Source organism: Bolinopsis microptera, chromosome 7 (assembly GCF_026151205.1).
Source record: "Bolinopsis microptera isolate Bmic1 chromosome 7, MBARI_Bmic_1.0, whole genome shotgun sequence".
In the NCBI taxonomy this organism is placed as follows: domain Eukaryota; kingdom Metazoa; phylum Ctenophora; class Tentaculata; order Lobata; family Bolinopsidae; genus Bolinopsis; species Bolinopsis microptera.
In genome coordinates, this window is record NC_087078.1 from 10,370,241 (window position 1) to 10,392,674 (window position 22,434).

General features: G+C 38.1%; 1 protein-coding gene across 1 annotated transcript in view; it reads right to left on the reverse strand.

Moving 5' to 3' along the window:
• Positions 1 to 7,724: 7,724 nt before the first annotated feature.
• Positions 7,725 to 22,434, reverse strand: part of LOC134817914 (uncharacterized) — a 53,319-nt gene continuing 38,609 nt past the window's right edge. The window contains exons 5-13 of the mRNA XM_063827284.1: positions 20,877 to 20,970; positions 20,501 to 20,639; positions 20,122 to 20,211; positions 19,491 to 19,678; positions 19,105 to 19,283; positions 18,483 to 18,801; positions 18,045 to 18,265; positions 17,529 to 17,556; positions 7,725 to 9,452 (exon numbers count right to left, since the gene is read on the reverse strand). Of these exons, the coding sequence (XP_063683354.1) occupies positions 9,394 to 9,452; positions 17,529 to 17,556; positions 18,045 to 18,265; positions 18,483 to 18,801; positions 19,105 to 19,283; positions 19,491 to 19,678; positions 20,122 to 20,211; positions 20,501 to 20,639; positions 20,877 to 20,970 (1,317 nt within the window). The 3' untranslated portion in view covers positions 7,725 to 9,393. The remainder of the gene's footprint in view (positions 9,453 to 17,528; positions 17,557 to 18,044; positions 18,266 to 18,482; positions 18,802 to 19,104; positions 19,284 to 19,490; positions 19,679 to 20,121; positions 20,212 to 20,500; positions 20,640 to 20,876; positions 20,971 to 22,434) is intronic.

Below are 22,434 nucleotides of genomic sequence, written 5' to 3' on the forward strand. Positions count from 1 at the left end.
ATTCCAGACGGCCAGACCGACGCGAGTATTACAGATTATTACCATCCCATCCATCTAGAGTTCATCAAAAGTAGCACCCATCTTGAAGATCTTAGACACCCAGACTCACCCCATTGGCGAACAAACTTTGGGTATAATCTTACATGCTTCCGAAGGAATCCCTGGTTTTAGCTGAGTAGCTGGGCTAGTCTGATATCCGATCGGACAGTGCAGCTCAGCTAGCTTTATCATATGTATATATATAATTTAAAAGTAACGCACGGCTGTTCTAGCGTGGATTCTAATCCGATAGGATTACGCCATTCCTGGTTGGACGACGTTCGCTGTCCTAGGGCGATCCGATCGCATTTCAGATCGTCGTCCGATCGCTCCTGATCGCTAGGCGCTCGGATTTTATTTTTGAGAGGCGATAGGATAAAAAAATCCGAGAGCCTAGCTCTAGGATTTTACGTTTCCGAGAGGTGTGCTCTCGGATTTATCATTTCCGGGAGATAAAATGCGTGTTGCGCGTTTCCGAACTCAAATAAAATTCCATCGAGATCGAAAACATGAAAAAAAATTTAAAATATTAACTTTTAGTATGTTTTCATTCTTCCGTAAAATTAATGAGAAAATATAGAGAAGCAAAATTCATCACCATTGGATACGGCCATACTCGGTTGAATACACCCCATCTCGTTCGATCTGGGAAGTTAATCAACTGCAGGCCGGGTTAGTACTTGGATGGGTTGAAGAGTACTACAAGGTATTCTGAAGTTAACTTGAAGAGTACTACAAGTTATCCTGAAGTTGACTTGAAGAGTACTACAAGGTATCCTAGAGTTAACTCAAAAAGTACTACAAGGTAACCTGAAGTTAACTTGAAGAGTACTACAAGGTATTCTGAAGTTAACTTGAAGAGTACTACAAGTTATCCTGAAGTTGACTTGAAGAGTACTACAAGGTATCCTAGAGTTAACTCAAAAAGTACTACAAGGTTATATCCTGAAATTAACTTGAAGAGTACTACAAGGTATCCTGAAGTTAACTTGAAGAGTACTACAAGGTATCCTGAACTTAACTTGAAGAGTACTACAAGGTAACCTGAAGTTAACTCAAAAAGTACTACAAGGTTATATCCTGAAGTTAACTTGAAGAGTACTACAAGGTATCCTAGAGTTAACTCAAAAAGTACTACAAGGTTATATCCTGTAGTTAACTTGAAGAGTACTACAAGGTATCCTGAACTTAACTTGAAGAGTACTACAAGGTATCCTGGAGTTAACTCAAAAAGTACTACAAGGTAACCTGAAGTTAACTTGAAGAGTACTACAAGGTATTCTGAAGTTAACTTGAAGGGTACTATAAGGTATCCTGAAGTTAACTTGAAGAGTACTACAAGGTATCCTGTAGTTAACTTGAAGAGTACTACAAGGTATCCTGAAGTTAACTTGAAGAGTACTACAAGGTATCCTAGAGTTAACTCTTATAGAGAACTACAAGTTAGCTTCAAGTTATCATTTATCTACTTAATTTAACCTAAACAACCTCCATGTTGTTGTAACCTGCAGGCAACCGTGGATCAACTTAAGATAAAGCGATGATATGATCCTGAAGTTAACTGACAGAAAGCATGAAGTTTCAACCTACAGTTAGATATGCGTCGTCTTCCAATTATATCGGTCCTGATATTTGAAATTTGATCGCCTCTCGGATTTGCTCTCGGATTCTATAGGATTTGAGTATCCTATCGGGTCCGAGAGCAAATCCTATCGGCACTCGGAATTGTTAAATCCTATCTCCGCTAGGATTAGCGCTCGGATCCGATAGGTTTTTAATTTCCTATCGGGTCCGAGAGCAAATCCTATCGCCTCTCGGAACTTACACATCCTATCGCCGCTCGGCGATAGGAATTCATCGGAGGTATCCTGGGGGGACTGGATCGGCGTTAGGATTGATAAAATCCGAGAGATCTCGGACGCGCTAGGATAAATCCTAGGGTAATCCTGTCTAATTAGAATCGCAGAAATCGACGTTCTGAACAGCCGTGAACGTACGCGCGCGCGCGCGTCAATCTTTCGCGCGAACACATCTACAAAATTTAGACAGCGTCGCATAATTCCTGTACGTGAGTTTCGAGCGAAAGCGAAATCTAATTATGTAGAATCTTCAAGGAACGCGTAACAAAGTGATTCTAGAAAGGGCAGTCCAAGTAACTCACGTATTGAATTACATGGCGCCACCAAGCTCTTGAAGCGGTATAATTGAGTTGGCATTCCACCTTTACACGCCGGCAAATTATCTTCAACAGCTCCGGGGGGCTATTACTTTCGAGTTTTGACATGTCTATAGATAGATTTCGTTCAGGTAACATCTCAAGTCTTAAGCTGACAGGCTGGTTGGAAATGTATGGAAGTTGCCGGGGCAGACTACCAACCAACTGCTTTTTATTCATGAATTCTTCATGACATGCTTCATATCACAGTGTGCATTCTTATGGTAACAACTTGTTACGAAGGGGAGCGGGCGACCACACTGTTGGTTTCAGAATGTAACTGTAATTATAAGTTTTCCTCGATAATAATATGTACCTTTGTGTGTACTGGAGTTCCCTGAGCCGATATCATTACTCTACCAACCATCCAGCCATCCTTATTTAATAAGGGATATGTCACGTGGTGTATACACAAAGTGTGAACAAGTATATTGTTATGCGCCTAATAACCCCCCGTTACGCCTACTTCTGATTAAATGTATGCTGCAAACAGAGTGTCCTGATAGTATATAGTATACCGTGTCTTGGTCAGGTATATTATTCCAGATATCAGGCCCAAACGTACGCACACCTGTCTTGATAGACAATGAATTGATTGCACGTGCCGATAAGACCGCATGAATACTGAATTTTAGAAAGTAAAAAGTGACCTGTTTACTGCCGGTACGTGCCGAATATGAAGATCCACGCAGCATATTCTATTAAATATGCATGTTAACAAAGGTCGAATAAATGCTGTTCACTGTAGATGTTTATGACATGAAGAAGTCTCTTTCTCTTTGGAGCTTTAGAGTGACCTGCATCTCACACATATCATGTAATAAGATTCTCCATTGCACTCTGTTCTAACTTTCGTATTATACCTTATGTTCATATTTTACACAGTATGTATATAGGACGTGTAAATACAATCCTTTATGACTCATAACTGACTCCTGTCTGCAATATCTTGAAGGATAGGATCAACTTAGAATTAAGTGGGTAGCGGTGAAAATAGAGCCACCGATGGAGTGTGTGAAACAATAGTTTGATGTACAGCAGCAGATTCACCGTGCAGCCTGAGGTTTCCACAGACTGAGGGCTACACAGCCTGAGGTTTCCACAGACTGAGGGCTGCACAGACTGAGGTTTCCAAAGACTGAGGGCTACACAGACTGAGGTTTCCACAGACTGAGGGCTGCACAGACTGAGGTTTCCACAGATTGAGGGCTTCACAGACTGAGGTTTCCACAGACCGAGGGCTGCACAGACTGAGGGCTGCACAGACTGAGGGCTGCACAGACTGAGGGATGCACAGACTGAGGTTTCCACAGACTGAGGTTTCCACAGACTGAGGGCTGCACAGGCTGAGGGCTGCACAGACTGATGGCTGTACAGACTGAGGGCTGCACAGACTGAGAGTGAGGGCTGCACAGACTGAGGGCTGCACAGACTGATGTTTCCACAGACTGAGGGCTGCACAGATTGGACAGGGGTTGTTAAGCTGCTATTTTAAGTTGAAAGTACAATAAGGTTTGTACACGTACTCAGCATGAGCACAATTATTATTAAGATAAAGATTGAGGCATCCATATCCGGTAGTCGGTACTCGAGACAGATATACATACGTGCAAGAAACTATATATTAAAGTGCATATATTATAGTAATAATATATAATAAATTGTCAACTATTTTATTGTAAAGATTGAGGTTTTCACTTTTCATATCCGGTAGTCGATGCACTTGAACGAGCACTTATTTCTTAACTACTGCTTGTATATCATAGAACTAATTATAGAAATAGTACAATGAAAGATCAACAATTGTCGTTATTTGTTGGCAATTGAGCTGATGAAAGCGGATAAAATGACGTTATAGGCTAGGAAGGTATAAGAACAATAGCTATATTACTACTAGCTAACAATAATAAAACCTCCCAAAAGATCATGTAGCGATGTAGCGGGTATGGAAATGGCGCGATTTCTCTTCCTGCAAAATCACGCACGTGTTAACCTCAATACTCAGCTGGACAGTTCACACGTACGCGTACGTTGATATATGCTATTGACGATGATTCCTAACATATTTAGCAGATCTGCCTAATATCAAGATATAATTCAGCTATTTTGGAGATTTACATCTATCATCTTGTCTGATTGTTCAATTGGGAAAACTTACTTTTAGACTTTTAGGTCACACGTAACTATTACTAGTATATTTAACACAATATATTCAATATTGATGTTCAGATAATTAAATGTGAAAATGATGAAAACCATGTACGAATTATGCTGTAGTTTGAAAAGATTTTCTAAAATATTCAATGGATTGATGCCAAATACAATGCAGATCAATATAGGCCGCAAAACTTTCCGAACCCATCATCCCCATCACGTTTCCGCCTTTCGGCCTAATAATCCGCGAAATGTTTTCCTCGTTTCTGTTCTGCCGTATTCTGACAAACGAAATTGGGAGACCATTTTCGAAATTCTGAATTTTAAGACCCAAATCTGTTTTTGGATCAAGAACTATTCCTCAATACCATCAGAAACCATTAAAACCAATCGCCGGCCCCCGAAACCACCTTTTGGAATCGCTTAAAATGTCAAAATGTGTCAAAAATGGGTGAAAGGTGCTTAAAAAACCTCTGATTTTTGAGTGATCTTTAAGCAATTTTGTCTGAAAACGGTAGTGGTAGAGTGTGAGCACATCTCAATCTGCCAGAATACAAGCAATTTTGAACCCAGCACCAGGTAGCCGGTCAAGTCAGCACCGGGTAGCCGGTCAAGCCAGCACCGGGTAGCCGGTCAAGCCAGCACCGGGTAGCCGGTCAAGCCAGCACCGGGTAGCCGGTCAAGCCAGCACCGGGTAGCCGGTCAAGCCAGCACCGGGTAGCCGGTCAAGCCAGCACCATGTAGCCGGTCAAGCCCGTGAACTCTCTGATTAAACGGTCGGTAAAACAAGAGCTTATAAGGTATAATGAGAATAGATTCACCACGTTTATAAATCTTGAATCAATCTGGATTAGATTTGCTAGATCTGAACAGATAAATGAAACGGTCACATAGTTGGGTTTCAGGTAGTTAAGCTGGAAGGTAGTTGGTGGGGAATGACGTCGTGTTAGTACAATGTGACTGATTTGGAGAGTGGGAGGAAGCATTTAAAGGAGTTGGGAGGTAAACACTTTGTATTGAAACAGTAATTTTCAAAATAAACATAATGGTAATAGTGCTGCGAGCGAATATTGTGTCTGGTAAACTAGAGGTGTACCAGTTTATATGTACTGGTAAAGGTGTACCAGTTTATATGTAATGGTAAAGGTGTACCAGTTTATATGTACTGGTAGAGGTGTACCAGTTTATATGTACTGGTAGAGGTGTACCAGTTTACATGTACTGGTAGAGGTGTACCAGTGTATATGTACTGGTAGAGGTGTACCAGTTTATATGTACTGGTAGAGGTGTACCAGTTTATATGTACTGGTAGAGGTGTACCAGTTTATATGTACTGGTAGAGGTGTACCAGTTTATATGTACTGGTAGAGGTGTACCAGTTTATATGTACTGGTAGAGGTGTACCAGTTTATATGTACTGGTAGAGGTGTACCAGTTTATATGTACTGGTAGGGGTGTACCAGTGTATATGTACTGGCAGAGGTGTACCAGTTTATATGTACTGGTAGAGGTGTACCAGTTTATATGTACTGGTAGAGGTGTACCAGTTTATATGTACTGGTAGAGGTGTACCAGTTTATATGTACTGGTAGAGGTGTACCAGTTTATCTGGACTGGTAGAGGTGTACCAGTTTATATGTACTGGTAGAGGTGTACCAGTTTACATGTACTGGTAGAGGTGTACCAGTTTATATGTACTGGTAGAGGTGTACCAGTTTATATGTAATGGTAAAGGTGTACCAGTGTATATAATGTACTAGTAGAGGTGTACCAGTTTATATGTACTGGTAGAGGTGTACCAGTTTATATGTACTGGTAGAGGTGTACCAGTTTATATGTACTGGTAGGGGTGTACCAGTTTATATGTACTGGTAGAGGTGTACCAGTTTATATGTACTGGTAGAGGTGTACCAGTTTATATGTACTGGTAGAGGTGTACCAGTTTATATGTACTGGTAGAGGTGTACCAGTTTATATGTACTGGTAGAGGTGTACCAGTTTATATGTACTGGTAAAGGTGTACCAGTTTATATGTTCTGGTAAAGGTGTACCAGTTTATATGTACTGGTAGAGGTGTACCAGTTTATATGTACTGGTAGAGGTGTACCAGTTTATATGTACTGGTAGAGGTGTACCAGTTTATATGTACTGGTAAAGGTGTACCAGTTTATATGTTCTGGTAAAGGTGTACCAGTTTATATGTACTGGTAGAGGTGTACCAGTTTATATGTACTGGTAGAGGTGTACCAGTTTATACTTTTATATGTACTTCGAGATGAGTTCTGAGATAAACCTTTTATCTGCTGTAATATTACTAGACTTACCTGGAAGCAACATATCTGCAGAGGATGCAACTGTTGGCGGATCTAAAAATCTTTACGATGCAATGAAGCAACGCTAAATTTTTAAATAGTTCACATACCATACGTTTATTAATTTCCAGACTTCATACACTCAACAAGCATATATAATTAACTTCAATTAAGTTAAAAATCTTCATTATTTCACTTTTATGGGGGCTGGTAGTAGCTTGGAAAATCGAAAGATTGCAGTTACAATCCCCGTCATTACATATGCCATCAATCCCTAGGGTGTGCTAACGTCTTCATTTCCATGGTTGTCTCGACCTCAAGCCGATGATCTGGAACCCATCCTTGAGGGTTCGATGAGAGGCCCCTGCCAAAAGTTACTGAAAGTGAATCTTCAGTACACATACATTGGAGTGTACCTTACAAGACATATTTATAACGTACGAAATGTGGCGGTTTTCCGAAAATTTCGCCATATTTTCGGACCGCCAAAATTTCGGTCGTCGTAATAGAATCCGTCGCATTATCTTTTAGCTTATTTCAATGACTGTGCCTTCACTGCTTTATTTTGTTTCTTAAAAGTAATATCAAGTAAAATAAATAAATAAATTCTGGCATCTTGGGACAAATTATCACCACACCAATGACGAATTGAATGTCAAGCAATACAGTTTAAATTTGCATTAAAATACACGTATGTGCTAACATGAAAGTCTTACAGTCTTAATACAGACTAAGTTTGAACATGATTTTGCCGAATTTCAGAAATTTCCTTACTGCTTACTGTCACAAAAAATGATGAAAAATACCCTTATTTTCTGTGACGTCCGAAATTTGACGGTTTTTGTTCAATTTCGCCATATTTTCGGACCGCCAAAATTTCGGTCGTCGCAAATTGGTCCGCCACAAAAAAGTCTTGTAAGGTACTGTAAACGACGTCAATTTATTTTTCCAGAAACTGAGAAACCCTTACCGTAAAGTGTAAACTACTAAGTAAAACATTGGTATACAAGAGAGAATTAAAACTTTTAAAGTTTGGTGGACATAATATCCTGACCTAACAGTAGAGGAAACTGAAATGGTTACAAAAATAGAACAGTTTTGGCATCTTAAAAGAATGTATGTTTTTCTTTTAAAAATAGTTGTTGAGATCATGAGATATGAATGATCTACACGAATAAATTAAAAAATAAAGTAATATGTGTGCGATTTCTGAGTGTTCATTAATAACTTTAAAAGCTGTGTAATGTGAACGATTAAGTTCTAAAACGTCCCATTAATAGGGATAAGATCAAAGATACAGACAAAAGACTAACAATCTTTAAAACTGAAAGCCGTTTGGATGAACTTAACCCTGCTTTGACGGCAAAATGAACCTTTTATTGAAACAGTCATTTCATCGAAAATAAATAAAAATGTAACTAATTGTTTAAAATTTTTCACAGAAATTGGTCATTTCGCTGTCGTAACACGGTCCCCTATAAGTTAAATCACACGACTATTCGAACACTTTAAACACCACAAAACTCAACTAAAAACTCTAAAAACTCCTTACTCGGTCAATTGTTTCAGCGACAGATCACACGTGGTCCCCTCAAGTCTGCCAGCCAATAGTTCAGTCTGCAGTGCTCATTAATACTAACAGTCGTGTAATAAATTTAAAATAACTCAAACAAATTTATCATTGTTACTACCCAGCTAACATCTCGGCTGAAACAGAGCTGCAAAACCTCACTCCAGTGATTACTAGTGATTACCTCTGTGCCTCAGTGCACAAAACTGCATATAATCTGATCACGTGGCACTGAGCCAGTAACACGTGGCACTGAGCCAGCATCACGTGGCACTGAGCCAGCATCACGTGGCACTGAGCCAGCCCTCTGATTGGTTCAAATGTTGCAACACAACTAGTTATAATCATCAATGTGTACCATTTGTATAACAACGAAAGAGGATAATTTAGATTAAACACTACCTTAACGTAACAACAAGATATTATAAGACTAGAGGAGATAATTTTATTATTCAAAGAGTGGGAAGGGCTCGGATTCACAAACACTGACATTTAAAATTCAAACTGCTGCTGGTTAATAATATATATAATTACATATCTTAATAATACTAACTGTGGTAATATCACAGTTCCAAGATCAGTAATGTGATGTTCCCACCACAATTCAAAAACAGGATTGCATGATCAGGTGGCTGGTGGATTCTGGTGCGTAAGAGCAATTAACCAATTATCAGCCTTTAATCAAACTCCAGAATCCACATCTATAACATCGATAATTAATGCTAAAGTTAGCTTCTCGGCTGAGCTGCTAGCCATGAACCCTGCAGTATGAGGGGTTGTTCACACATTAATAAGTAAAGCCAAGGGGGAGGGAGGGGGTTCTAAATGATTACGTCTAATATGACGTGTAAAACTCATTACGAAAGGGGGTAAAATAATTGAAACGATTCGGAATATATATAATAGTTTATGATGTACTCTGAAGAAACCAAAAACTTATACTTTTTGTAATTGGTCCATAAACATTAAACAGGTATAATTAGAGGTATAATCAGTGACGTAATCTGAGATAATATCATGAATATTATCAAAGACACAAAGATGTATTATAATCCAGAATACCAGAGATATTATCCAGATACCAGAGATATTATCCGGAACATCTAAAGCCCTCCTCGTCTGGTCAAACAGCTCAAGCAAAGGCAGTCCGGCGTTCGAAGGCCTGAAATATCAACCGTAAAACCTTATCGTAATTTATTATTATTCAGTTATTTGTCATTATCATTTATCATTAGTATCTCTGAACTGTAACCTTTCTACACTCAATGAGAGCCATCAGCCAGTCGGCAACTGATTTCTATTGTAATTCTATTCAACAGCAAAATAAAGATTCGATTGTAATCCACTTATAATTTTATAGTTACATTCATAATAAATGAATACTGATTTAATTTATTATATTCTATTACACGCTCCGAATTTAAAAACATACCCAACGAACAGATACATTTATTTAATACGGAAAAACTAAAAAGTATGCTCGTTTTGTAGCAGAAGCAGTATACTGCTACAAATTCGTACATAACACAAGTCCTCTATCCTTGTGTAATGTTAAATGTATATATTGTGTTGTACTGTGTTGGACAAGCCTCATAATGCATAACCATCATAATATTTAAATTAAATTATTCAAGTTTAAGTTACGTTATTCATGAGCAGTGAGCACCAGTTTACAGTACATAACTAAGCGGTTTACAGGGTGCAGTAAGTGAGCAATACCCATTACCCAATTAGTGTTTTCCTTTTGTTAGTTGTACTATCTAATTCTAATCAGTGCACGCACATTCTCTGTACCCGGCCGGAGAGCTGTTCAGATTTAAAATGTACATTTATTAACACAATATTTTAAAGACAGTTTTGGTGGAATTTGTTGATACAATCTCTTAATATTTATGACAATCTATTTATTTATTTATTTGTGTGTAGGTTGCGTGTTAAAAATGCAGCTGTTGTTTATCAGCTAGTTTATCGTTCCGTTTGCTGCTTCCGCTCCGTGTACTTCGCCTTTGCGGTGAAATTGGTTTGGCCACGATACGGTCACTATAGGCCGTATGGAGTCCACTATTATAGGCCGTAAAACGTTAACTGAGGTACTAGCAAAACTGCGCATTTTGCTTTAGAAACACACTGTTTTTAGAGATTTTACCGGCTTATCCTCAAAAATCACCTACTTTGTTCAATTTTAGGGAGGGGCGCCAAAAGGGGAAGGGGTGCCAACAGGGGGCGCTCTTTCGGCGGGGGCGCCAACTGGCAACGTTACGTCGCTGTACAGAGGCCGTATGGTGTCCACTATAGGCCATAAAGTGGCCGTATAGAGGCCCTAGTGACCAACCCTAATATCCCAATTTCCCACCTATGCGTGTGTAGACTGTAGCTAGCCTTTGCGTGTGTACGCCGTATACATTACTATACAAGTATACTGTGGCGGATGAGTCATTTGATGTATTGGAGGATAAACTGAATCTGACCCAATCCCAGAAGAAAATTCAGGATATTCAGAATTTCGATATGTTATTATATCACAGCTTACCGTACGAAACTGATGTTAGGCGAGTATTCTGTCAGAAGTTATTTAACATTAATTCTGCAGTTTTCTGACAAAAGCGCTTAAAGACCACTCAAAAATCCGAGGTTTTTAAGCACTTTTGACAAATTTTGGCATTTTAAACGGTTCTAAGCGATTGGTTCTTATGGTTTCTGATGGTTTTCAAGGATAGTTCTTGACCCAAAAAAGAAATTTGGGTTAAGGAATTCGGAATTTCAAAAATGGTCTTTACCTTACTCGGGATTATTATAACCGGGATAAAGTGGTGGGTTTTGGAAGATTCCGCCATATTTTTCCCGGTCAAAAATTTTACCAGTCATAAAAAACCCGCCGACTCAGATTATGGGGTTCAAAGGGGGTGGTGATTATCATATTTTACCTGAAGTCTCATATGTGCTAAAGAAGACTTTTGAAGCAGTGGATGGAGGGCTGTAACTTTATTGGCGGTTGCTACCATAATTTCGTTATAAAAATCACAATTTGGTTATAGAAATCAGATTTCAGGGTGGACCGTGATTCTCACTTTTCTTGCCCATGAAGTGAGTAAACTGTGCCACTATTTCATGGTCCACGGTGGATTGATTACAGGAGCAGTTGAAGATGCAAAGCCAAGAAGTTCCCCAATACCAAGCGGTGGGCAGGAAATTAAGCTCCGGCTGACCTTCAGAGCAGTAGCCCCATTAGCGGACAAGTCTTGTTAAGACAACAATACAACTTCGAATTTGACGGTCAGCAGCAGGGGGATATCAATAATGATAATGGAGGGGACATTAGCGATAATGAGAATGAGAATACGCTTTAATGAAGATTTGACTTATTATTGCTATAGATTTATTTTCCTTTAAATACTAGACGTGTCTTTGTTTCTATTTCTGAGTAATATCAGTAACTGTAAATTGAAATAACTTCTTTAACAAGTAACAAAAACAGAAATTTCGGTTGAAAATTTGTTGACCTCTGAAAAAAAAACTTGAAAGGTCGGCCACCGGTAAATACATGACCGGGATAATTTGGCGGGTTTTGAATTTGGGAAAGTCCGCCATATTTTTCCCGGTTATTAATTTTCCCAGTCATAAATTAACCCGCTATAATATTCCCGAGTAAGGTAAGCAGATTTGTCAGAAAAGGAAAGAATTGTACGTGAGTTTTTCTTCCATTAAGCACTAAGCAGATCTAAAGCTATTTTTACGTGTAAGTCTGTGATGTAAATAGTAATATAAGGCATGTTCACTAAAACAGCCACCTCAATATACATACTTTTACTTTTACAAAATGATAAGACTAACATTTCACGTATTGTGCATCATGTTATAAGTCTCAATTTTCATAAAAGGCAACGTTATATAATAGAGATACGTTTACTTTTTTCAAGAAAATTAAATAAAGAAAATTAAAGGACAGTTCTTGAATCTTGTCCAAAAAAAAATGAATTTGGGTTTTAAAGTATTCAGAGTATTCAGAATATTCATAATTTCGATTTTGATGAACAGTAAGATGTGGATTGTGGAAGGCTGTGTTGCTAGACGGTGCATTAAGTTGGAAAATAACTGAATATGGACGCCAACGACATTGCTTTCTCAAGGGTAAGAGAAGTTCATCGGTATTGGGTAAGAATGTATTCAAGTATTATAATATGAGTTTTCGGACGTTATCTGTATTACTATTTTGGAGACAATTACATACTATATATTATTATTTAAATATTAATTACATGCTATATTATATTTTCGATTATTTTTACACTTCTCGCAATTATCATTTTACTTCTAGGTGAAAATTATATTATTGAGACTATTGTCAGCCATAAAAGTCCTGTTTTGGAGGTTATCCTTTGTAATTATATCACTGTCCAACACTTTTTAGCATGTATAATACATTTCGGCCCATTTGATATGTTTGTTCGGTTTACTGTACATTTGTATATATTAGCTATTTTGTAAAGTTTCAAATCAAATCAAATCATATTTATGACAATCTAGCGCGGAATAATTACGGACAATTCCAATTTCATGTAACTATATTTCTATATCCCACGGACTGAAGATACCCTTGTAGTACTGTTAGAATTTCCTCAGAACATTTGACTGCTCGCAAATCTTCTAAACGGTTAAAAATAAGAACTGTTATTTGAGGGCCGGGGGGGGGGCTATCAGTTTATCAGGGTTATCTTTCAGTTCAACAACCTTGAAAACTTATCATAGTTTAGTAAGACTACTTTTTAAAAATTGATTCAAGTCTGTGAATATAATTTTCTTAAGATTAAAAAATAATCTTAAGTTGCTATTAGGAATTGCTATAACATTGTATAATATTGCGAGTTGGGCAGCAATAAAGCATTATAGATCACATCACTATGATGGGGTGATCTGCTCAGTGTTAAGTTACTGCTCGTGTATATAATGTGTCCTCTTTATAGAACCGTGAATTGTATGAGCACTGAGAATGTGACCGGTTGGAGAAGTGGCGAAGTGGAGAAGTACAATCTTATATAGATCTAAAGGACAATAAAAGTTGCTGTATAGTTGAACAATGGAAACAATAAAGCACAGGTTAGATCTCAATAAGAGTTATTGATTTCTTGTTTCAGTTCCTCACAGGAAAACGTGTGCAACATTTCACATGCCAATGTGTAGACGGTACAGTACACTGTTGCAAACAAATGATAGGAATTAACTAACTAGCTTGTTAGCTTTACGAGAATAACAGAACAAATATCATTCCAGTTTTATTAATCTCAAAGTTCCCCCCTCTAGTTTCACCATGGCTTCACCCACCTAATTTCACCCTCCTTGTTATAAACGACTGGTTCAAAAACTTCAATGATCCAGAAACCATCTCACTAACTGTTACCTATCAGAATACAGACTGTTTAGGGCAGCTCTAATCATTTAATTAATTAGTTAATCCATGGAAACTCACAGTTTCGAGCAATATACAGGGTGAGTTGAAAATAGTGTGTAGAATGTACACTCATCTCTTCTAAATGATCCCTAGAACATATCCTGAAAGTTTCAGGGTGATTTCTCAAAAAATGTATGAGAAGATAGATTTTTAGACTCGATTTTCAGGGCACGCGATCAAAAATCGCTCGCGCAATACAATTACCACACACGCGCTGACCTTTGACCGGCATTAATTTCGGCTAGGAACGATATTTTTCCACGGGATCAAAAGCATCTGATAGATATTGCTCCCCTCTATCAGAAACAACTAAAAAGTCGATTTTGAGAACATTTCCACGAAGACCCCCCGCCCCCTTAATACAGTCAAGTCGGCTATAGACAATTGTCTTACACGTTATCAACATGTCCTATCAACAATAAAGGACAATGGGTTGAGCAAATTAATACTTATTAAGTATTTTTATTGCATTATTATAATATTTAAATATTTTCATTACCTAAATATGCAAAAATTAAGTGGAAATTTCATTTGTCAAAAAAATTAGAGCCATTTACTTTCTACACACTATTTTCAACTCACCCTGTATTATATACCATCCATTGTCATGAGCACACGAATGTAAAATAACTGAGTTCAGAGTTGCTAATTAGATATTAGTGGTGGATGGTACAACAGTTTATTATAAGAAAAACTCGAAACAATTTAATATGTCCCTCATTTGAAGTGTGCAGCCAAACTTAGATGAGTAACAATTGTTTTAAGGTGTTTAAAACTCATGGAACAGACGTTTCTGCAGTTTTCTGACAAATCGGAGGTTTTTAAGCACTTTTGACAAATATTTGCATTTTTAGCGGTCTAAAAGGAGATTTTTGAGGGCAGCGATTGGTTCTAATGCTCTAATGGTGTCTGGCGGTTTTCAAGGATAGTTCTTGAACCAAAAATGAAATTTGGGTTAAAAAATTCAGAATTTCAAAAATTGTCAGAAACCGGCAGAATTGTACAATGTACATTGTAATTGTACTTGATTTTTACTTTCATTCAGCAGATCAAAAGCTATGTTTAGGTGTAAATCTGTTATGTAAACAGTAAAGCTAAACACTACAAATTACAATATACTTCAAAGGAATCACATAATCTGAAGAAAGTATGTACACGCATAAGAGTACACACTGAAACAGCCACCTAAATATAAAACATAGTATAGTTGTACATAGTTGTACATAGTTGTACATAGTTTCTATGTCCATTACTCAGATTACTCGACTTCGACTTAAAGCGCCTTCAACGTCCAAACAGAGATAGTTTTTTCCAAATCTATCTATCCAGCATTAGTTTTTAATCTCCTTGCTAGGATATACCCCATCTCACTAAGTGTTATCTATCAGAATACAGGTGTGTTTAGGGCAGCTCTAACCATTTAATTAATTAGTTAATTAGTTAATCGATGGAAACTCACAGTTTCGAACAATGCAATATATTATCATTCCAGTTTTATCCTCAAATTTCCCCATTCTAGTTTTTGCCTCCCAATTCCCAGTCCCAGTTAAGCAGTTAAAGACCACTCAAAAATCCGTGATTTTAAGCACTTTTGACACATTTTTGACAAATTTCGGTATTTTAAGCGGTTCCTCAAGGAAGTTTCTGGGGCCAGCGATTGGTTCTAATAAGTTTCGATTGTTTTCAGCGATAGTTCTTGACCCAATTTGGCTTAAGAATTCAGAGTTTCAAAAATGTTTTTTAAGCACATTTTGTAAGAAAACGGCAGAACAAGATGTATGTTGAGTAACACTTGGTTGTCAATTTTTACAAATTATATTTTTGAAAACTATAAGTTTCTTAGATTTTCCGGTCCTTTCTATTCAATCTTTTTTTGCACCTCATCGCTTCAGCAAACTTTAATTTAGCTTCACAATAAGCAATTTGCTTTAATAATTCATTAATAGAGATATGTTTCTACCTGATAAAATTAGGCCACGAAAGGCCTTAACAATATTCCAGAAAATATATCGATCACAGAACTGGACAAATAATTAACAAAAGTTCATTATATTTTAACGGTGGCACCAACTGAAAATACCTGAAAATACCTTATTAAAGATACCTGATAATACCTTCCACATTACTGTCAGGAAAGTATTGTCTGTAATCTAGTAAATTCCAGTTATATATTCCAGTCTCACTTTCCAGTAATTCTTAATGCATTCTGCAACTCATAACTCTAAACACTAAACACTATAACAGTTGCCGTATTATTAAGTTTCAATCTATGTTATATGATATACAAATAAAGCGTTATTATTATTATTATTAAATTCTGTTATCTAGATCATTATGTTATCTATCATGTGCAAGTTATAGACCAATCTGTATGTATTTGTGACAGATAGGTCTGTGATAATATTTAATTGTGTAGACTGTGTAGACTTATCTGTGTTTAAAGTCATACCGAGAAATAACAAAAAAGAGAAAATAGTAGACAGTACGAATGTATTTTTACACACATTTCCCGGATATTTCCGAAGTGTGCAGAGAGAGAGGACACAGAGAGACATAGTCCCAGGCACTGGAATGGCAATGTCTTCATATTTCTGAATTCTGGAGGTCGGATAAAATTGATTGGTACTTTGATACTTGATAGTTGTGCCAGTAAATACCAGTAGTTGTGCCAGTAAATACCAGTAGTTGTGCCAGTAAATACCAGTAGTTGTGCCAGTAAATACCAGTACCTCTTTAGAAAGGACCCGAGTCCCGAGAGGAGCAAATTATTGTAGAGCACCCGTAATTGTGGTTGCTATGGAGCAGTATTTAGGTTGCTATGGTACAATACGTTGGTAACCACGTCACGATATTATTGTTTCTGCCCGTAGTTACATTCCCGTTTAATGTAAAAATCATTGACTCTGGTAAATTCATAGAACGGCAGCAATCATAGTAAGTCTACAACACTAATAATAATAATAAAATACAATTGCTCTAAGTCTTATAACAGGGGGGGGGGGGGGGGGGGGCAAAATTCAGCGTGCAACCAATAGCTCTGAGTTACCAATTGAAATAATTCTTTCTGGTATGACTTACTACCACCACGTCTTGTTCGAGGAATTTGTCAAATCGAAAAATATTCGTGTTCATTTTTTTCAAATGAAGGTTCATTTTTGCATTTATTTGATAGTTTGGATAGTCGTATCGAGCTAAATTTTATTGAATTGAGTTTGGCCATTTGAATTACGTTTGTCCTGAAAATATTAGAGTTGTAGCTTCTCAGCTTCTCAGATGACCGAGATATGAAGCATAACGAGTTTATTCATTACGTGTGATCAGGTGATTGGTTTACCTAATCACGTGATTAGATGACCCCGTTAACCACCCGTTAAACATTATGAGAATTGTTAAGGGTGTCCAATTAAGGTGTCGTGTCACGGTGTCACATAATCACCCAGTCAATTTTGTTAACGAGATACACAAAATGCTTGATAACTTCGTCGTTTCTAATCCGTTTTGCCTCATTTTTTCATCCCAAATGCAACATTTAATAAGTTATCGTCTCTGAAAAATTAGGCGTCCAGCATGTTCATAGAGAACAATATACCGGTGTTTTAATTTTGAACGGGCATGGTCTAAAATATTTAGGTAGGTACAGTATGCCATCTGCAAAGCAACAACTCTCAAATATATTAAAACACGGCGGAGGTATAATAAGACCCAAGGTTTGCACACTGACTTTTACCCCCCCCCCCCCCCCCCCCCCCCCCCCCCCTGAATATTCAATATTTCGAAAGAAGAAATACTTACAGAAATCTTGATCGCACGAAATGTCCGCCTGAAAGGTAGACATTCAGAGAAGGTTTATATCAGACAGGGTTATTGAAAATGACAAAGAATAAAATGGCGTCTGGACTTGGGACCAGCTCATAGTACATTTCATTAATGCCCTCTGAAAACCATTCTGCTAGCTCAAATTATTTGTTATATAGTAGTGTTGAAAGTATTAAAACTATATATGTATTAATTCATGATGTCTCTGCCGACATAAGCGTGAAATGAAGCAAGAATCGGAATTATAAAGACATATGCAATCTGTTCGACATTGTGTTTGACGCAGATTCTCTTACATTAACATATGTAAGGACAAATTGATTATTTATTACAAATCTGAGCAGAATTGTGGTGAGATTTATAGCGTGAGATTTGTCTGGTCCAAGTGGTACAGAGTGGGGTAAAACACCGGCTAAGATGATAAATTAACCGGGGTCCGCTGACTAATAACACTGTCTACTAACAAACATTAAAACAGGAGATTAAACACACCATATAAGGACTGTGCGGATTAGTGACAGTAAAATCACTGCCAGTCTCACTCCAGCTGCTCTCACAGCTCTGAACGCCACTCTGGTCCATCTCCTGCATGAACTGCTGGTGTCCGTAACCCCCTGGGTACTGGTCAGTCCCCTGGGCTTGCATTGGGGAGGCAGGCAGGTGACCGGCGTGGTAGTGCCCTTCTGCGGTTAATTTATCTTGCATTAACTGCTCTGCGGGGAGGAATTGGGGTTAGTTTCGCTTTTGTGTGGGGTTAAAGTTGCATGTAATGGAGTTACTGTTGGTGGGGAATGTTGAATTAAATTCTCATATCTTATAAGGTTATTAGTTAGTACACCTTAATCTGATTTTAGGGTCACATAGTGACAAATGAGTTGTTAAAAGAAAGGAGCCGAATAACTTTAACGTTTGTGTCGAAAAATAACGAACCTATATCGGGCTGAGGTACCCTCTGTTGGTGAGGAACAGAGCTAGAAAACTGCTGTGGTGTGATGTTGAACTGTTGCTGCTGGTGCGGTGACCACACGTTAGGTCCCGGATTATCGAACGGACCTGGTCCGTACTGACCAGCGTGGGTGTTCACGTACACTTGGGACTCGTTGTAGGGAGGCGGTGCTACAGGCTGGGTTTTTATAACCACACCGGGGGGTAATTCACACGGGTCCGGCACGTACTCAGCGGGGCTTTGTTTAGGTTCATCTTGCAGTGCCAGGTTAGCAAAGTCGTCCGCGAACGGGTCCTCGCTTATCTAGGGTATAGTTGTTGTGAGGGGTAGGTATTAGTTAACATGAAGACATTATAACCAAACACTGGTTACTAACTGGTTACTAACTGGTTACTAACTGGTTACTAACACGGGTCCTCGCTTATCTGGGTATGGTTGTTGTGAGGGGTAGGTATTAGTTAACATGAAGACATTATAACCAAACACTGACATCAAGGTGTCTCTCAGAGTGCAATCTCAGTAATTGAAATGTCTTATGTTAAATGATTTGCTTAAATGTTTGTCAAAAACCGTTTAGTCTGCGGGGGAACACGAAATTATACTCACAAAGATTTGGTTTCCCTTTCCCTCTTCTCGTCGCCTTATAGTCTGGAAGATATTTTTTGCTGGATGGTGCTCTATCTCGAAGTAGAAGTTACAGTCGCCGTCACAACCCATCCCCATTCTGGGGGTAGTGTCTACAGGCATCAGCACCCTGTAGTCTATCAGGTCCATAGCCGGCTTGCCTACCAGGAATAGATCTGTTAATTGGATTCGAAAAGTCGAAAAGGCGAACAGATAATTTGAATCACCAAACTGGACAACTTAATAACTCTGCGAATCTGCGACGCTAAAGACTTTTAATACGTCATGTTAATTGCCAAGGAAGTTGTCAAAAGCAAGTACCTGAAACATAAATTATTTAACCTACGGCTTAAAATGATGAAACTGACCGTGTTGAAGCCACGTATCGTAAACTTTGGCACTGTGCAGGAACTTCTTGTAAGAAAATACCATCTGTTTGACCCCATCCTTGTGTTCCTCTGTCTCGTTATAACTCTGATCATTCTTTACTTTCTCTAACTTCTGCCATTGGTTCTGCTCGCCGTGATGCCCGAAATACAATCTCGACTGACTCAGCCTGATCAAGGAGTCCAATTAGCTTAAGTATTATAATATGACTGAAGAACTGATTTTGTGATAAAATCAGCCTTGTCTTAATGTCTTGGTATTATTTTACCACCGACTAAATGCCACTAAAGAGCCGAATAAGGGCCCATTTCCACACTATAATAACGTCAGCAGCAGCTAAGGAAGTAATCTGTAGGGGGGCCGGGGGGGGGGGGGGGGGGCAGGGGGGGGGGGAACAGGTACTCCTGTAGGGACTATCGGTGGTCATGAATTTTGTTCATTGATACAGCATAATTTTTGGATAATTTTTTACATTAAAATGTAGGTTTTTTCCGATTTTGCGCCTGCGATATATACTTTAATATACTTTAATATACTTTAATTTACTTTAATATGGTCATCCCCTCATAATTATATTATATACTGGGGTAGAATCCGCAGAAAACCAAGTACCTGGTTATAAAGATGTTGAAACTTCTGTCCACCTCGAATATAAACCCAGGACAAAATGTATCTTGCAGTGTGAAAACCTTCTGAGGGTTACTGAGGGGAGAATAAAGTATATCACGTGACTGTTTTTTAAGATCCCTGTTTGGGAGACCTCCCACGAATAACGATAAGTAATTCAGTTTCCCTACTGTGATTTAATGCTAACATTTGTTGTGAAATGTGATAATTCTGAAGCACTTTAAAACTGAACATATTGTAAAATCTTTCTGCGGAACAACCAAGACGCTTTTATCTGCGCAAAATTTGATTTACCGTTTCTGTTCAGGTCATAAAGGTACGAAAACCCTGTTGGTAAACCACAGCATGCTATAATGTTACTCACGTTGCATCAGAGAATTCTTTCTTCAGAAATTCATGAGAGTTTGGGTCTATAGAGCTGTCGTTATTTACAGTATTGAAATCCAGTGACGGGATGTACTTTTTGAAATACATCGGCAAAATTTTAGTCTTCCTTGGTTCTCCTAAAAAGAGAAGATGTCAATGATTTTAATTAAGCATAATTTCAACTCTAATATTGATTTAGATTTCCACAGAATTAATGTCAGAGGTTTATAGATCTAACATGAATTAGAACTAAACAGTATTTAGGATGACTCTAGTCTAGATGCAAATAACATGGAAAAACCACGATCAATTAAGAACCTATAAATAAAAATATAAATTCAATGACTGTAGGACAGATCCCATTTTATCCAAACCTTTCACATAAACGTGAACTTTCCTGGTTCCCATATCCTCTCTTGCGAAGTTGTAGGTATATTCCCATAGCTTTGTTCTCTGTTTAGCGTATGCCTGACAAAAGTTATAAACAAATTGAGTTAGTTAAATATCGTTCACGGCGCGGCGCAACTTTGGTGGTTGTAGTACAGCTACAGGATGAAACAATTATTGCCATGGATGTTGAAATTTCAACCAACAATTTTACCCGGTCTATACTCTATAGGATCGTCTAGATGCTGTTTCCGGCCATTTAAAGTTTAAAAGTTCATCAAGTTAAAGACTAAAGAGGTATTTATAAAATCGCCTAAACCTTTTACTTCACTCACAGAGCGTGTGGTGGGTGGTGGTGTTCAAGATTAAGTGTCACTGTGTCACTGTGTCACTGTGTCACTGTGTCACTGTGTCACTGTATCACTGTATCAAAATCTTGGCTTAATTATCGAAATCATTCACGAAATATTATATTATGACTATATATTATAAAAGTCATTGATTGATTTTGGACACGAAGGGAAACACACAAATTTGGCTTGGAAACTTCGTTTAATACATCGCTAGAGCTTACAAAAAAGAAATAAATTAGTCAGATAAAATCAATCATAATACTCAGTCAAAGAGATTCAAAAATTTATAAAAAGGTCATGATTAGAGAATATCATGAAAGTCGATCAGAAATTGGAATACGATAAAATTGTTTCACTGTCAGCGTGGTAGATAAAATTTATAAAGAAAAATGACGCAAAATTGGCACAAAATTTTTAAAATTAATAAATTACAGATATTGGTAAAAACCACAAAAAACTATCTCTTAATTTCCATCCTATTTAAACCCCAAACATTAGTCCTAAACTTTGCACAAGATCTAGCCTCTTCCCTATCTAATAGGGAAGGTTTAGTCTTTTTCACAATCCCGAATTTGAAACAGTCAAAACTGAAAGTGTCCTTATGTACATCGTAACAATGCATTGATAAGGCTGAGTGCTCATAGAGGGCACGGTCGTCAATGTTGAACTTGTTCCGGTACCCATTGAGCCTAATGTGGAATGGAGTCAACGTCTGCCCAAAGTAAGTGTCCTCAGATCCCTCAATAGCCCTACACTGCTGGCATTGTGCAACGTAAATAATGTGCTTATCTTTGCACGTGAGGGATTCGTCTAGATTAAGCTCCATGCCGTTGACCATGATCTTAGAGTCAAGATCGAACAATACCGGGCAAGTCTTGCATCCAGGGGCTGAGCACTTCTGTGATGTTTTTTGGGGACATTCAGCCTTATTTCCAAGTTGTCGATTCTTCACTACCCTTTTCCCGATTGAAGGATGTTTTCGTGTGGCAAATATCACACGTATATCTCCACATATCCTCCTGATGTCCGGTCCAAGTTCGTGAATCAACTTCTTCAGCTGAATGTTGTCCGAAGAGTGTTGTACTGAAAAGACTAAGTTATCAGCATTCTCACTCTCCTTAGACCTGTTGGCTCCGTGGGTGTTCTCCAGTACTCTGACAACTGCTCTCGGCTCGATCTCCTCTAACTTAAC